This window comes from Somniosus microcephalus, chromosome 5 (assembly GCF_052327205.1).
Source record: "Somniosus microcephalus isolate GS21.2 chromosome 5, FLI_Smic_1.0, whole genome shotgun sequence".
In the NCBI taxonomy this organism is placed as follows: Eukaryota; Metazoa; Chordata; class Chondrichthyes; order Squaliformes; family Somniosidae; genus Somniosus; species Somniosus microcephalus.
This window is the reverse complement of record NC_140991.1, coordinates 267110045-267127907: the sequence shown is the minus strand read 5'-3', so window position 1 is coordinate 267127907 and position 17863 is coordinate 267110045. Positions and strand designations below refer to the sequence as shown.

General features: G+C 42.2%; 1 protein-coding gene across 1 annotated transcript in view; it reads left to right on the top strand.

Annotated features, from left to right (window-relative positions):
* mboat1 (membrane bound O-acyltransferase domain containing 1) overlaps positions 1-17863 on the top strand; it is a 185626-nt gene that overhangs the window by 136622 nt on the left and 31141 nt on the right. The window contains exons 8-10 of the mRNA XM_085988926.1: positions 1656-1848; positions 5922-6025; positions 10518-10582. Of these exons, the coding sequence (XP_085845052.1) occupies positions 1656-1848; positions 5922-6025; positions 10518-10582 (362 nt within the window). The remainder of the gene's footprint in view (positions 1-1655; positions 1849-5921; positions 6026-10517; positions 10583-17863) is intronic.

The following is a 17863-nucleotide window of genomic DNA, read 5'->3' as shown; positions in this document are numbered from 1 at the left end:
TCGGACCATACCTTGGAAGCGTCTCTGTAGCTTAGCAACAGCTTCAGAGAGACTTTCCAGAGCCCGACTGTTGAAAACAAAGCCACGAGAAGAAAAAAAACCTCACAAAACGGCTCCTGATTTCTGCCGGTAGATCGAGGTTTCCGGACATACAACCTCCGGATAAACCAAAGTTTCCTGTAGTTACTGGCACAAAAAACTCAATTCTAATTTCACAATGTGCATGCCTTTTTAATGATGAGTGCAGAATTTGATCAGATCAATGTACGGAACTCTGGAACCTTCCTCCAGCTGTGCAGACCTTTTGTTTTAAAAGAATCGTGTGTGGAAATGGCTCTGCACAAAAGTGTGCTTCATAAATCATTGTGTAATTCTCATCTAATTGAGATGCTCATTTTGCTGTACAAAAGGATATTACTCAGTTTATTGTGGTGTTGAAGAACTTGCGTGTATGAAATAAAAATAATTCCATGACACTAGGAACTGATTGAATGTAAAATAAAAAGGGGAAGGAAAGGAGAGATCGCTGCAGTTCAACCATCTTGGAAATTTGGCCTTGTTTAAAACTTGTGAAATGATTTTTATGAAACATTTTTTACTTCAGCACATATACTAAAATTGGAACGATGCAGAGAAGATTAGCCAGGAGGTTAACCTCCATGTTGATAGTGTAGTACTGTATGTTGATTTTTCACTTGGATAAAAACAGTGTGACAAATCCGTTCTAGTTGAGTCAATTAGACAAAAGTCTCTTGACCACACGAACAGTACTGAGTGACCCTCTGATGTTACAGTAATGTCATGCATTTTTATGACCTCGAAGGCCCTGGATTAAAAACCTGACACCTCTTGTTGCAGAAGTACTTGAGTCACATTTAGAAGCCTGTAAATTCAATCAGCAAATGTTTAACATTTAAAGCATAACAATACTTTTGTATTCTGTTGGGAGAGGGAATCATATTTGTGTGTTACCAAGCACATGATGCCACAATCTTCAACTCCAACATCACTGTCATTCAAAAGAAAGCAGGGACAGGGTACTGAGTTTGGATGATCAGCCATGATCTCATTAAATGGCAGAACAGGCTCGAGGGGCCGAATGGCGTACTCCTGCTCCTACCTTCTATGTTTCTATAACTTTTCACCGCTACCAATCCCCCTCTAATGTGCTCGACAAGCCTGACATTTTAATACAAAAGCAAAATACTGCGGATGCTGGAAATCTGAAATAAAAACAGAAAATGCTGGGAACACTCAGCAGATCAGGCAGCATCTGTGGAGAAAGAAACAGAGTTAACGTTTCAGGTCGCTGACCTTTCATCAAAACTGTTTTTATTCATGACATTTTAATGGATGTTCAAAAACATTGTTAGTATATGTGTATGTGTGTGTGTGTGTATATGTATGTAGGTGTGTAATAAATATATATATAATGAAATTAATAAATGTTCAGCACGGTTTCAATCTCGGTTTCTACCAATGTTCATAAACCACTTGAGTATGTTTGCTGTTGACATAAAACTGCTTAACTTTGATTTATTGCATTATAATTTGCTTTTAGCTATAGTCCTACAATCTAAATATTTTGATACTGATGATGCAATGCTGACAAATACCTAAACATATATTTTGTGGGGTTTATTTTGTTTTTTTAGAGAGCTGTGGCAAACAAAATGGTTATCACTTTTGTATGTCTAGTTTGGTTTACGGGAGTTACAAAGAACTTTCCTATCTCCTACAATGTGGATGACAAGTTTATAAGCGAAGCCTCTTTCTTCTGGAGACTCTGCTACCTCTTCATCTCAGTCCACGCCTCCAGACCCAAGTATTACTTTGCCTGGACTTTAGGTAGAGTAAGTTGGTGTGCCTTCTTTAACTGTACATTAATGCCATACTTCACATTTTATGATTAATTGAAGCTTTCTGACTCTACAATTAAACTTCATAAATCAATGAGCAATAGGGAAAGTATTTTTTGCTTAGAAGTTATCAAAATAATAAATGATTTAATAAACAATTTTAATGTTACTTGTGACTTGTTTGACCCTATTGGAAATTTGAGCTTTTAAGTTTTGTTCATGGGCGACGGGTCAGGTGAAAGTTGGGAAGGATTCGACTTGAAGGATTTGCATAAATACTTTCTTTTCTCAGTGAACTGTTTGAAATGAGCCTCAGTGGAAAGTTGTGCTTTCTGGAATTTGAGCAGTAAAGGGACAATCGGTAGATCCATAAATAAATGCTGATTGATTGTTTAAAAATGTTTCCTCAGTTTAATTTCCCCACCCCCCCCCCCCCCTGCCAAGAAGCCCCTGCCTTCCAATGTTTGCATTAAATTTGGCAAGGAAGATTTCAGAAGAAATAATTAGGTTACCTGGATAGATACTGCTTTTCAGTTTCACTTCTCTTTCTCTTTGTCTGTCGCTCTCTCTCTCTCTCTCACTCATAGGTCGCACTTTGCTGCAGATGTGAATCAGTGTTTTGAAGAGAAAGCCAGTTAAGCTTGGAGCCTGAAATTTACAAGGAATTACAAATGCCCTTTGATTACCCTCAGTAGTTGCTGTCTAGCTTCGATTTGCCTGTTTAGATCAGTGGTCTTAAAGGCAGAGGTCAGGTTAGCAGCTAAGCATCACAAACATGTGCCAGCTCAGAGAATACCCATGAACAACATCATGGGAGATCTAAGTATATCACAAATGTTTTGATATGTGTCCCTGATACTTCAGGTGCTACATTTTGTCACACATGCAGATTTCTAGTCACATTTTGACCAGCCATTTCCTGCTGGCTTCAGAAAAAACTTTTCCAGCAATAGATAATCTATTCTATTTGAGCTCGGAATGTGGTTTGATACAGCAGTAAACCGTGGAGCAATAAAGGGACAAGCCCCATAGCAGCAGAATAATACATTGTCTGTTATGCGGTACAGTGTTCCTGTTGTTATAAAACAACCTATCCTCTAATTTACGTGAGCGACTCCATGGAAGGTTTGCAAATTAATGACAACGTTTTGAATCCATCATACTTTGTATAAAACACTGACATATCACGTCTAAACATTTATTTAAAGTATATAAGAAGAAAGTTCTTCATTAGCCTCGAATTAACTTCAAGATGTACCGAACTGCAATTAGGCTCGGGGCCTGAGTGACAAGGCAGTTAAAGACAGCTCTTGTTTCATGCAATGCTCCTGTCCACATAAGACTAGGTACCCTGTGACTTACTGTCAGTAATGCCGCAGGAAATCTGCTAGTATATATTGATGAAATTGGTAGCTGAGTTTAAAGCTTTGCTTAATTTTTTGGACACTAATCAGAGGCGAACCGTCATTTGGCAGTCAACATTTTTAGAGATGCAAAGGAAGAGTCTGAAGTCCAGTGTTGTTCCAGTCATTTGTTTTGAGTTTTAAGGTGCGGTTGAAATGAAAAGTAGAATGATGCAGGTTTGCAAAGCACAAGGTAGTGAATTGCCAAGGTCCTTCTGAAAGCCTGCTTCCACTTTAAAATTTGGAGAGTTGCCTGTCTGGGGTTCAAAGCTGTAAAGTAGAAAAAGTTGAGGTCCCAAGTTGGGCAACACAAATTGGAAATTATGATAACTACCCTTTGTCTGTGTATGTGTGTGCCTGTCTGTGTATGTGTGTGCCTGTTTGTCCGTATATCTGTTTGTCTGCCTACCCGTGTGTGTCTGTCTGCTTCGTTGTGTTGTGTGTGTGTGTGCTGCACAAGCTTAACACTTCCAAGAAACTTTCCAGTGTAGAATCAAACTGAGTTTGGTATTTCCTGTCTTTGCTTTACTGCTACAAAAAAAAATAGTTTGCCAGTCTTAATCTAATCCATCTCTGCTTCGCTTTATCTTTCTCTCTCTATCTCTTTCTCACTTTCTCTCACCTTTCCTTTTTTCTCCTTTCTCTTCCTTTTCTCCCTCATTCTTTCTCCTTTTTCTCTCCCCATTCTCTTCCTCTTTCTCTATTTTTCTTTCTCTCTTTCTCTGTCCCTGTCTTTGTCTCTTCATTCCTTCCTCGTTTGTTTCCCTTCTACTCAGAGATAAATTAATCAGAGAAGAGATTATAAACCAGAAAAGGGCAATTTATATATAAAGAGCTGTGAACAGCAATGGTTTTTTTTTAAATGGGTGTACAGAGCCTTTTAGAACCTTCTGGGGAAATGACAGGATCCCAGATGAAACATGCACTTTGCATCTAGCTGTTTTAGTATGTGCTGGTCTGTAATTACAAAATAATTAAAGTGGTGAATTGCTTGTATCCTCAGTGTCTTTCCAATAAAAACTCATTGGGCCTGAAAGGGGGCATCTATAGGCAGAACATAATGGCAAAAAAAATGATCAATCAGTACAGATTCAGAAAACTAGCAATGCTTCACTCTAACCTGGTAAATCTTACGGGGTACCAGAGACGGATAAAGGTTTGAAGTTGGTTCTGGGACAAACCTAATGGACGTCGATGCAAATGAGATAGTTGGGAGATTACAGATGAAATGGAGGGGGTGGTGGGCTTGGTGAGAGAGGCCATTAGGACTTGGTGGGAGGGGGGTTGGCGATCGCGGGGGGGTTGGCGATTGCAGGGAGGGGGTTGGCGATCGCGGGGGTGGGGGTTGGCGATCGCGGGGGTGAGGTTGGCGATTGCGGGGGGGGGGTTGGCGATCGCGGGGAGGGGGTTGGCGATCGCGGGGGGGTTGGCGATCGCCGTGGGGGTGGGGGGGGTGCGGGGGTAGAGAGCGTCTGCTATCGGCAGATGGGAGGCCGAAGGCTTCCTTGGGCAGCTGAGGGAAGCTTGTTTACCTGTATCCCTAGATTCCTTTGCTCTTCTACCCAATTCAGTTTCTTATTTTCTAAGGTGTAGATGATGTTTCTGTTTTTCCTGTCGAAGTACATCACCTCACCTTTATCTATGTTAAAGTTAATTTGCCACTTAACTGCCCAGTATTATGTTACATTCTTCCTCAGCATTAGCTATACTCCCCAGTTTGGTATCATCTGCAAATTTTGATATCGAGTTGCTTGTTCTTGAACAGTGGTCCCAGCACTGATCCTGTGGAACACCGCTTTCTACCTTTTTCCAATCTGAATAACTACCCTTTACCCCTACCCTCTGCTTTCTATTTTTTAGCCAATTTTCTATCCATTCAGCTATTTGTCCCCTGATTCCACATGTCCTAACCTTTGTCTTGAGCCTATTGTGTGGTACCTTATGAAAATCCAAGTATATGACATCTACCGCATTACCCTTTGGTCAAAAGTATATGGTTTGTTCCATTGTGATGATTTGCACATTAAGTGTAGATGTGGAAAGTATTCATATTTTTCAATGCCCTGTAAATTATACATGTATTTTGTAAAGTCTGTCCTTTTTATTTTTCACTGAAAAATACATGAATATTATTTGAATGATTTGGGAGGGACCAACATCAGAGAGCTCCCCTGACACATTTTTGGCACAAGGGATTGAAAGCAGAAGCTTTGAGACATCAAATAAATTTATGAAAGTTGTAGGAGCAAGTATGAAAGCTTGTTGGCACCTGTATGTTGTCAGCTAAGATCCCTACTGAGTGTAATGAATAAATATCTTCTGTCATAATGGGAAGAGTTACCTCGGACCAGTCGCAACAAATTTCATTGTCTCAAAACTCATGTAACATGTAAAAGTCTAGGTTGGTCAGCGCATCCAGTTTTCCATCTGGGAACCATTCAATAGCATTCTTAATGGCTTATGGGGGGTGGTTAATTGTCCACGTTAATCTCGTGTGGATTGTCTCCTACTGAAGTGCATTTTTTTTATTACTAGTTTCTGATTTTAAAAAGATTAAGGTCCGAGAGGTTGCACTAACTATTGCTGAAACATTTAGATATTCTTTCACAAACTAAATTAAGCAATAACTTTGGTTTTCTGCTTCCCTTTTATCTTTCAGCTGATGCAATCAATAACGCAGGTGGCTTTGGGTTCAATGGCCTTGATAAAAATGGCAACTTGCGATGGGACTTGATCTCAAACCTAAACATCTGGAATATTGAGGTGAGATTCCAATTGTTAAATACCCTATTGTTGTGTCAGATTTTAATTAGACTAGAACTATACTGAATTATTTTCTGCACGATCACCAATATGTTCTGTTACACGAAACAGACAAAATTGAACATTTATTTTGAGTAGCTAAATTGTGTGTGTTTCTCTTTCGTGGTTTAAGTTTGGTAAATACTCCGTGTTGTGCTGGATTCACAGCTCTAAAGTTATAGATGAGCATTTTATGACATAAAGATCAAAGATTGTAAAATTGCAAAACCTTGCTCATTGAGCAATGACTCATTTTGATCCCATAATCTGTTCTTGCATAAGTGATGTTTTTCTTCAACATCTATTTCCAAAGTTGACTTGACTACTTTCACTTACGTAAAAGTTAGTGAATCATGAGTTTCTTAGGACGCTGCTTGTTTATTGGAAATGTTTTATCACCTGATGCCTTTTCATTGTTTTTTACTTGGTTGGCCAGCTTACTGCTCGAGAAATAATTGACTGTTTGACAAATATAAGGGATAATCTACTTGGTGCTGGCAGCGGCCAGCTCCGTCCATGTGCATCAGAAATATGGGCATGCGCTGGGCTGTTTTTCCGACCATCTATTAAAATGGTTGGCAAATCATGCGCAGCAAGTCCCACGTTTCTAACACAGAAAACACGTTTTTTTTAAACTGCAAATGCGGGAAGTCTGAAACAAAGGTACCAATGCAATTTTTAAAGATTTTATGGCAATGTGTGACTTTTTCACAGGTATACCAATATATCGGATTTTATGGGACTGTTCGAGGAAACCAGTTAATAGAGTTTTAAAATAAATTTACTGTTAGTTATTTTGCCTGTAAGCAATAATTTGCATAAAATCACTAATATTTTCTGGTCATTAACACCAGATAATTTGATACTATGCTATCACTGTTCAAACAGCACTGGGGTATATCTAATCTGTTTTACAACACAAATAATGCTTCATTAAAAGTATTTCTGTTTAACCGCATCATGAATAATGTCTTTTTTTAAAGTTTATTTTTCCCGAATTCTCTGCCCTGAAGGTGGAGACTCGCATTGGATATGGTTCTACCTGCACCTTCAACCCTATGGCATATTGCCCAAGTGAACCATTTTAATGTGTGAGCTTGGATAGTGAGTGTCTATGGTCTGTTTGACTGTGGGGATCATCAAAGGTGAGCTCGATCCTGTACTCGCCTGAAGACCACACATGCACTTCACAGTAGTGGGTCACTATTACGAATGAGAGCCCTCACTGATATTGTCCCATAGACCAACTGGTAACATTCCTACCTCTGTCCAGACTGGGATCAACTCACTCATCCACAACTAGGGATAGAGCCGACCACCTTCCTGGTCTACATTGAGCCACCTGGAGGATCTGTGGTGTTCTGACATTACTCTCCCATGTTCTAGAACTGTAATGTGCCAACTGAGCAATTCTGGCCTAGATGAGGGCGATGAGACAATGTGCCCCTCACAGTGCTGAAGTGTGCATTGTTTTTAGAAATGATCCCTTTAAAAGACCAAAGAATAACAATTAATATAAATGAATTTACACTTCTCAACAAAAAAAACTGTCTCCAGTGCTGTAGTTCAGTGGTCAATGCTTCTAAATGAGTTGTCATGGAAACCAAATGCTCTTTTGTTGAGTTTGTAGGATTTTATTCAGGCATTTCCCTGCTCATTAAATGTCTTTCAAGTTGGGAAATGCATGTCAGTTGAGAGTTCTTATTGTAGCTATTTGTACTTATCCTTAATTGACCTATGAGGAAGAAAGCTTTCATGGTCTATTGGCCATTGCCAGCATATGACTCCGTGATGCTAATGCTGCTCTATATAAGGTAGAAACATCCCAAAGCTTTTTACTACAGTTTTAATTGCGTGAAATCGAATGAGTGATTCCACGTTACGGTGCCGCCAATGGGCAACAGCGCTCGCAGGCCCCGTATCTCGTGAATCGCAGGTCATACGTAGCCTGTGACTTTCTGCCCATTTCCAGTAATTGCATGATCACCCCACAAGTCTTATGATGTTGTCTCTGCCATCAAGCTATTCCCAAGATCTTTCGCACACACCACAGTCTGTTACTATGGCCGTGAATTTAATCGCGCTTAGGGGACGGGTTTGGAGGCGGGTCCACTGTCAAAATCGCAAAGATTGACAGCAGATAGGAAACCCGCTGTCAACCCGCCTCCATGCAAGTCTCCCAGGTGTCGGGTCTGTCAGCGCAGAACTGACCCGACACCAAGTGGCAGGGGATACAATTCAGCTCCTTAAATGGCTTGTTAAGAGCCAATTTAAGAGTATTTTGAGGCTTACTTCTAATTTTACATTCTCCCCCACGGCTTACCCGCTGTTCGGGGAACACGCCAGCTCAACCTGCCGTGATTTGAGTCTGCTCTGATGTTTCTGATAAGCTGACAGCTGCAGAAGTGGTGTCAAGGATGCCATTTTGCAGATGGTGAGTTTCAGAGCGCAGAAACTGTTGGTTACTGTATTTTTAATGCATATAGAGATTCCTTTAGCTTACAAGTTTTTAGATCCAATTGTATGTCCAGTGCCACCTCATTGGGAGAACCTCTCTCACCATTGACAGATCGCTTGTGTCATTTCACCTGCAGCTGCCATCTATTCCAGCAACATCGGAGCCATTGAAACAATCAGACCTTGGTCCTCCGAATCCTTCCACTATCAGCCCCAACACCAACATCACCAACCTTCGCCGCCATCACTCTGGACACGGCATCAGCCCCTGACAAAATTGCTGGCCAGCAATGGCAACACCATGGCCAGATTTTCTTCACTTGACGCTGTAAACCCTGGCTGCCACATGATGCGCCAAGTTGACACCATCCCACACCAGCACTGTGAAGCATTCCTTTAATGTCCAAGCCATTCCATGCACACTCACCACTATAGCAGGGAGGTGGGGGAGATGTGTCTCAACATTCACTGGAACTCAGTAAGACACTTCTCAAGGTGCGCACAGATCTGTCCAATAAGAGGCACTTTTTGAAAGAAATTTCACTGTATGACAACACATTACCAGAACCTTCACATGGACATTGGCTAAACCTCTCAAGTGCCTACCCTTGTGTGTTAGTTGGTATGCTTGCAGTAGGATGAGGATGAGTGTGAGGGGTTGCTAGTGAGATGGGGATATGATAATGTAGATAGAGAGGGATGGGTGGAGGTGCAAGGTAAGTTGGTGTCCTGGGGAGGTCTCTTCCGCCCTCGGAAGGGAAGAGGACCTCCCTGCGTGCAGTGACTCCCTCCATAAGCATGGGATTCATGGGAGAGCCTGGGTGCAAGCGTTCACCTTTGTGCAGTGCTTGTCAATGTTTGCAGCACCTCCATGCTGTCAAACACTGAGAGAACAACTGGCAAACTCCATGTGGACGTGATCACTTTAAGGAAACCGGCTGACGCGTCATCAAATGACATCATCAGACCTGCTTCCTGTTAATTGGCCAGTAAGCCCGCACACATGTAAGGGCGGGCTTAACAAGGCCAATCAAGGTACAATCACGTCTGCAGAGCGGATGTAGCCAGGAGCGGGACTGGAACCCAGAAACCAGCTGTCCCGCCCCCATCCGACCTCCTCAATTAAATGTGCGGCCTATATCTTTGTCAGAGGAGGAAAATTTTAAAACGCACAATTTATATTCTCCCAAAGCAGACTTTAAACAGTTGTGGTTAGGATGTTTGTATTGATTGGGTAAATGGAAAACTGCAGCATGGAAAATAACTTGTGCTTAAATAGAGGGAGGTGAAGTTTCTGTTCAAAAAGAAATGAGAGTCTTGGAACTTCAAATAAAAAAGGGAAGTGCAGCACTCTGAGAACTAGGAAAATGGGTCTCGTTTGAGATTTTATTGCAGAAGAACTTCAGACTAAAGTGCAGAAATTGGTTAAATCCTCGTTGCATAAAATGCAAGGGATAAGAGGGAAGAAAGGGAAATGTAACCCTTAATGGGCACTGAGACTGCATGCTTGCAACTTCAGGGATTGGATGCTTCCTGTTACCTCGGCAACTCCAGATTATTCTTTTCCTTCTGGAGTTTATGTCAAGGTGCAGATTTTTCTTTACTCACTTTATTCTTATCTCAGCAGAAGGTGCATTTAAAAAAATAATGGTAGCTGCCCTGACGAGCTTCTCAGCAACCTAATTAGATGAACTGTTTGTATGTAAAGTATAGGTTAAGTACTAAGGGTTCCGTTTAATCTTCAACAATTAATTGTAGACTGAACCTGACACTTTTCTGCTGCCTGTTTATTAGCTGTGAATGGGCTAAAGTTCTCTCAACTTCCAATTTAAAAAAAAAACTATGCTAAAATGTGTACTTGCCATATTATATAGAAAGTGGAAAATATCCTTTTATCTGAAGATCTTGTAAGGTAATCTTGCTTTTCTCTTCTCATACTGAAAGAAACCTCCTGCATTCAGTTTACTGATTGCTTTTTAAACTTTTCCATTACCAGACTGCTACAAGTTTAAAAATCTGCCTGGACAGTTGGAACATTCAAACTGCAGCTTGGCTAAAGAGGTAAGCATAATTGCTGTCATGAGTAAGCCTTTTACTAACAGTCTTGCATAAGATTCACTGCAAATAATATAGGACCTGTGACGATCAAAATTCTGCTTAAATCTTGTGACATATAACATCATTTGGTTTATTGAATTGATCTTTTGTTCCGTTTTGTTACTGTGTACATTACAGAAATTAACTGCTCTCCTTTTTGTTAGATTGCCCCTGGTTTCCTGCTGGGTGCTCCCGTCTTTTCTGTTTTACCCCAGCCCAGTATTCTGGTGCTGATGGGACACTGTGCGAGGCCCAATCTCTTGACATTGGCATCTCCGCCTTGCTCACTAAGTGCAGGTTTGCCTCTGATCTGCAAGAAGCAGCTGTGTGTCTTCCCCCAACTCGAGCATCATTAAAAAAATACATACTTATATGGATATGTGTGTGTGGCAGCGCGCAACTTAAAAATGAATAATGTTGGTTTTACTTGAAAATTTTCAACTAGGTGAAAAATTCATGGTGGTGAATCAAACAAACTTGTTTTGTTGATTTTTTTTTTGTTATTGGTACATTTTCCTTTTATTGGTAGCTTTTCACCATGTATATTGGATGAAGGAATAGAGGGCTGTCGATCCAAGTTTGCAGGTGGCACTAAGTTAGACGGAACAGTAAGTTGTGTAGATGGGAACAGGAAATTATATCAGGACATAGACAGATTAAGTTAGTGGGCAAAACTGTGGCAGATGGAGTTTAATGGGGGGAAGTGTGAGTTCACGCACTTTGGCCGCGAATTTAATTCTGGAGGCGGAATGGGGGCGGGTCAGCTGGTTTCCGGGTTCTGGACCCGCCCCCAGCCGCCGCCTGTCTGCAGACGTGATTTTCCCTTGATTGGCCTTTTTAAGCCCGCCCTCCCAATTAACAGGAAGTGGGTCTGATGACGTCATTTGATAATGCGTCATTGAGGTGCTGCAAACACTGACAATCACTGCACAAAGGTGAACACTTGCACCCAGGCTCTCCAGTGACTCCCTCCGTATGTTTATGGAGGGAGTCACAGCACGCAGGGAGGTTCTCTTCCCTTCCAAGGGCAGAAGAGACCTCCCCAGGACACCAACTTACCTTGAACCTCCACCTAAACCTCTATATATACATTATCACTTCCCCCCCTCACACTCACCCTCATCCTACTGCAAGCATACCAACTAGCAACACACAAGGGTAGGCACTTGAGAGGTTTAGCCAATGTCCATGTGAAGTTTCTGGTAATGTGTTGTCATACAGTGAAATCTCTTTTTCAAAAAGTGCCCCTTATTGGACAGATCTGAGCAGATTGAGAAGTGTCTTACTGAGTTCCAGTGATTGTTCAGAGTGTGCATGGAATGGCTTGGACATTAAAGGGATGCTTCACGGTGCTGGTGTGGGATGGTGTCAACCTGGCGCATCATGCTGTAAACCCTGGCTGCCACATCAGGTGAAGAAAATCTGGCCATGATGAATCCATCGCTGGCCTCCCGGCCAGCCATTTTGTCAGGGGCTGATGCCCTGTGTCCAGTGCAGCATCAGGTGGGTGAGGTGGAGGTTGGCACTGCTGTTGTGGTGCTGCCACAGCTGCTCTCCCTCCAAATCTGACGACCAAGATGAGAAGATGTAAATGGTTCCCATCCCGTTGCTATAGATTTCAGTTGAGGCAAGAAGCTTGCAAGCGCACACTCAAATGGCTGGATTTTGCCAATGGGGAGCTTTTGGAGGCGGGACTCCCACTTGTCGGGTTTAGTCCCACCTCCATCGACTTCTGGCCAACCCACGCTATTTTCCCTTGATTGACCTTGTTAAGCCCGCCTAGCGGGCTCAGCAGGCCAATTAAGGGGAAGCTGGTTACAGAGCTGTCAAACGATGACATTTCATCTTTTGACAGATGAATTGTCATCATTTGACAGCTCTGTGAAGCTGTCAAACACTGACATTCTCTGTAGTTTGATGAGTTCCTGAATTCAAGACTCATCAAACCTCTTTCTTTAGCAGAAATTAGATCGTTGCTGCATTGGAGAATGCAGCAGCCATCTGTCATCTCTCTGCATCCCCAACGATTGAAGCCTGCTGGAAGAAACAAAGGTAAGTAAACTTTTTCTAATACTTTCCACTTACCTCACATACTCGCCTCTCCACACTTGCACCCATCACTTACCTTCACAGCGCACTTTTGCATCCCTCCGACCCCCGCAGACCCTCTGCTCGCCTCGGTGACCCTGGCCTTTGGGAAGCCCGCACTTGTGTGGGTAAAATAGGGATAATCTGCTTATCTGCCTGTTAACAGGCAGTTAAGTGGCTGTAATCCCCTTCCTGCCTCCAAGGAGACGGGACCCGGTGCGGGTCGGCTACCCGCCTCCTGGGAAGATGGCACGGAGGCGGGTTGAGGGCGGGATGGGCACCCACCCCCAGGTTCTGCCATTTTCCCGGCAGTCCCGCCTCCCCAGGGCTGGCAAGATCGCGCCCATGGTGTCCTGAAATTATTTAAATCAGATAACACTGCAGATGGGTGTCAGCTTGAACAGTCACAAGGTCAGTAGATTTAAATGTCAGCCATGTTTCAGGGCCGCTTTTAAAGTGCTTCACCAATGACAACAAATCAGGTCCTCCAGCAACTCGTCTTCTCGCAGCTGGCGTGTTTCTGACAAGATGGGAAACGGGAGCCAGGAGCACGAAAATGGGCAACCACTATAAAAATAGGATTAGCAAGGCAGTTAGCAGGCTCTTAACTGCCTTAACTACCTGCCCCACCGGTTCCAGTTGGGTCAGTTTAGGAGTAGCTGACCCTACACTCACGAAAATCGCATGGGGATGGGATGGCAGTCTGAAGCCATTTTTCCCCGATTTTCGCTGCTGACCCGCCTCCTCAGGGCTATTAAAATCAAGCCCTTTGGACCTGAGAAAGACAAATTGGAATATTTTCTTAATAGTGAGAGATGAGAAGCTGTGGAGGAGCAAAGGGACTTGGGTGCCTATGTACACAAATCACTAAAAGCTAGTGCACAAGTATAAGAACATCAGAATTAGGAGCAGGAGTAGGCCATACGGCCCCTCAAGCCTGCTCTGCCATTCAGTAAGTTCATGGCTGACCTTTGACCTCAACTCCACGGGGAAGCGTCAGTATACGTGAAAGCAATGAGAGATATATCTGGGCTGCAGCCTTATTTTCTTGAGTTCACATTATAACTATTTCCATGTCACTGGGAAGATAGAACTCCGTGGGCAAAGGCATGCTGCACATAGAATCATTAAAAGACTCCATTTAATGACTGAAAAAGACTCGTAGGATTTCAAACACTCTTGTAGTTTTGGTTTCAGAAAATGGTTTCAAGTATCAGTGTAAGTTAAGTACTGTGTTGCTGTTTATCTACCGCTTTATGTTGCTTCTGTGTAAATGTCTTCTAATAAATTTGACTGGCATTTCTAGCTTGAACTATATAGCCTGTCAGTTTGGTATTTTTCCACGTATATGAACAGACCGACACAAGATAACTCTTGTAAGAGAGTCAATGGCCCAGAAATTCGGGTTGGAGGCTTCCCGCGGGTGCAAGCCTCCGACCTGCACTTACCTAGCGCGCCAGCCGTTGAGCTGTGGGCCCACGTGGGATTCCGATCCTGGGCCTCCTCCAACTGCCGGCGCGCAGTGCTTGCGTATCCCGGGGCGCAGTTAGTTCGAAGCGTCCCCTGGGATCACGTGGGCCATGGGGAGCCAATCGGAGCAGGGAATGCTTCATTCATAAGTTTGACAGGCAGTGCTGTCAAAACCATAAATACTATAAGCCCCAAAACATCACTAAAACTTCAAATAATTTTTTTTTTTAATCACATTTTTAAAATAACTATAAATTATATAAAATAACTATTTTAAACAAAATTTAAATTTTTGAAAAAATTAATTACATTTTCTAACGGGGCTAAAAATAAACTTACCTTTCTTTAAAGTATTTAAAAATAATAAACCTGTGGGAAAAATGTTTTAATTTTAATTAATTCACCACTTACCTTGTTAAAAGCAGGCCTTGCGCCTGCTTTTTACATGTGTAACTCCTGGAGACTTACCCTCCTGGAAAAACCTGGAAAAAAAACGTAAGTTCAATGCGCACGCGCTACCTCTCCGGTGCACGCGTTCCACCTCTGAACCCCTTCTTTCAAGGGAACGGAAGTTCCGGTTTCTCGCGCATGCGCAGTGCATGCACGAAACCGGCACTTTCGTTGGGCCTACGCGTGAGTACTCAGCGTGTACTCACCCGTGGGGACCCGAATTTCTGGGCCATTGTTAAACCGACCCAGTCACTTTACACATAAGATTAGTAGTTTTTAATCATGTGACCTGCAGTGGCTACCTATGGAAGCTGCCGTTTGATGTGAGCACAACGAGAGTGTTGGTCAGTAGTGCGTGTGATGAATAGATTTGTTGAAAGGAATTCTGCTTCTCTAATGAGTAATGTGAACAGGTTCAAAGCACAGAGTATGGTTAGATAGAAGTGTTCTTTTTGAAATGATTCCCATGAAGATTCTAATGCTAGGATTAATACGTGGTAACTACTGTAACTGGACATCTGTGGTCAATTTGTTTAGTCAATGGCGTTGGGGAAAGTTTCACCAGAGGTTGTTTAGATAAAGTAAGTGATCCAAAAAGAGAATATCTATGGAGATTAAGAGTTGTACAATATGTTAGGCAGCTGTTTGTTATATTTAAGTAGATTTGAGGAAAAAGAACAGGAAGTGAAGATCATTGAGCTGTTCAGTTGGCAGTAAGGATCAATTATACGTAAAGGAAAGGGGAAGGAACCCATTGCAGAATGAATGCTGGGCAGCCAAATCTCACTGATATAACCAACTGCTGGCAGCCCACACCCATTTGTGGTAAATTAGCTTAAGGCACAAATTAGGATTGTATGCAATTCTTAATATCTGTCAGTGTGGTGATTTAAAAAATACATTACTCTGTCTGGGGACATGTAAGGGGTAATTTAAACTTTCGGTGATAGTGGATTGACCACCGTTGAACACTTGCCTGATTTCCCTTTCCATTGATTTCAATATAAACGGAAATCGGTTGGGAGTATATAATGGGAGGCCGATCTGCTACCACCCCTTTCCACCACCACCAAAAGTTAAAATAATCCCTGTAGTGTCTGATTGATTTAGCGGTAGCTCTCTTGGTGAGTCAGAAGAGTGAGTTCAAGCCCTAGTCCAGAACTTGAGCACATAAACTAGGCTTTAGGTGCAGAGCTGAGGGAGTGTTGCATTGTTGGAGGGGCCTTTTTTCACGAGATGTTAAATCGAAGCCTCGCCTGCCTGTTCAGCTGGACATAAAAGAACCCATGGCACTTTTAAAGTAGAACAGGACGTTCTTTCAGTGTCCTGGCCAACATTGATCCCTCAACCAACACTTTTAATTAATACTGTTTGAGGGACAAGCATTGAGCTGTTATCTCTGTGCCAAGAATTAAGGTTCAAAATGCAGAGTCTTAGTTTTACAGATTTTATTATAGGAAATGAAACTCTGACAACGCACACAACGATGCGGGAGCCCTCGCATTACAGTTGCTGAGTTTGCCCGCAGGGTGATTAGCCCTCAGGGTCTTCCCTAACTTTCTTACAGTGGTCTCATTTTTTTAAGTTCAGCTAAATGGCCATTACATCAGACAGCTCCCGCCACCTCCATGACCTTCACTCTTGGATTTACAGCTAACTTACATCAACTCAGCAGTCCAGACAGTGGGTCTCATGCAAAAGCTATCCTTCCAGGTACAGAAATTGTAACGATATAGTTGCCAAACAGATAGATATCGCCTGTTTCAACAGATTCTGCAAAACAGTCTTTTAATTAGAAAATGGAGTCCTGAATGCAAAATTGATTCTTTAATTAGATTCTTTAATGTAGCATTTGTAACAAGCACCACCAAAACAAGTTACCTGGTCGTTTATCGCATTTGCTTTTGGTGGGACTCAGTTGTATGAAATTTGGTTTACCGACAAAAGCACGGTGACTGCATTTCAAATGTGGCCCATTTGGGTTGTCCTGAGGATAGTGAATGCCACTCTTTAAATGTAAGTTTAGTAATTCTGATCATTATGTACATAAATTGTATGGCTTCCAGTTTGGTAGTGTACACCTTTATCTGTTATACAGGTAGACTATCTTTTATCCGAAAACCTCGGGACCAGCCGTGTTTCGGTTTTAGGAAAATTTCGGATTTCGGAAGGTGCGCGAAAACACTTCGGTTTTCAGAGGTAATTCGGTTTTCGGGAGTGCGGATAAAGGATACACTATCCCTTATCCGAAAATAACGACTATAAATACTGTAGTTACAGGGATAAATACTGTAGTACAGTTTATTTGTAAGGAAAACATTCAGTAAAACTTCAAACATGTACAGGTACAAACTAAGCTAAATACCTGTACATAAACATGCAATAAAGGTACATTACATCTGGCTTGAGGATCTTGGAGAAGATGGTACATCAGTGTTGTCATCATTGTCATCAGGTTGGAGTTGGACATCTGAAGATGGGCCAGGAACAGGATTCTGAAGTGATGAAGCAGCATTACATCTGGCTTGAGGATCTTGGAGAAGAGGGTACATCAGTGTTGTCATCATTGTCATCAGGTTGGAGTTGGACATCTGAAGATGGGCCAGGAACAGGATTCTCAAGTGATGAAGCATGACTACGACAGACGGCCTTTTTAAAGACTTCTTCCAGTGTCATCTGTCTCATTAACATTGGTTTCTGTCTAAGCAGTCTCTCTTTAATTGAGTAAACTTGCATAATCTCTTGCTCACTGATAAATGCACGTTTTTCAAGGCCAGCAATTAACTGATCACACATTGTCACCATATCGTCTATGGGGATTTTTTCACCTGTGTTCACAATGTCATCATCATCATCACTACTGTCCTCATGCTTGTCTTTATTTAACACCATTTCAGCAATTTCCCCATCACTCAATGAATTCACAACAGGTGCATCATTGTCAATGTTCAGCACTTCTTCGATGTCAGCTTCCTCTAACGTAGTTACACTTTCGGATGATAAACCTTTGGCGTAAGTGAGGAGGTTTGATATCATCATCTTCTCCTGACTGACAGGAAATCCTTCAAACTCGTCATCTGCAGGTCCATCTTCATGAAACATCGTTGAAGGCCAAAGTCTGTGCCAAGCATTTGTTAATGTTGGTTTGTCAACATCGTTCCAAGCATTAGCAACTGCATAAATGGCATCCTTAACATTGAATTCTTTCAGGAAGCTTTGGATTCCTTCGCCTCTGTT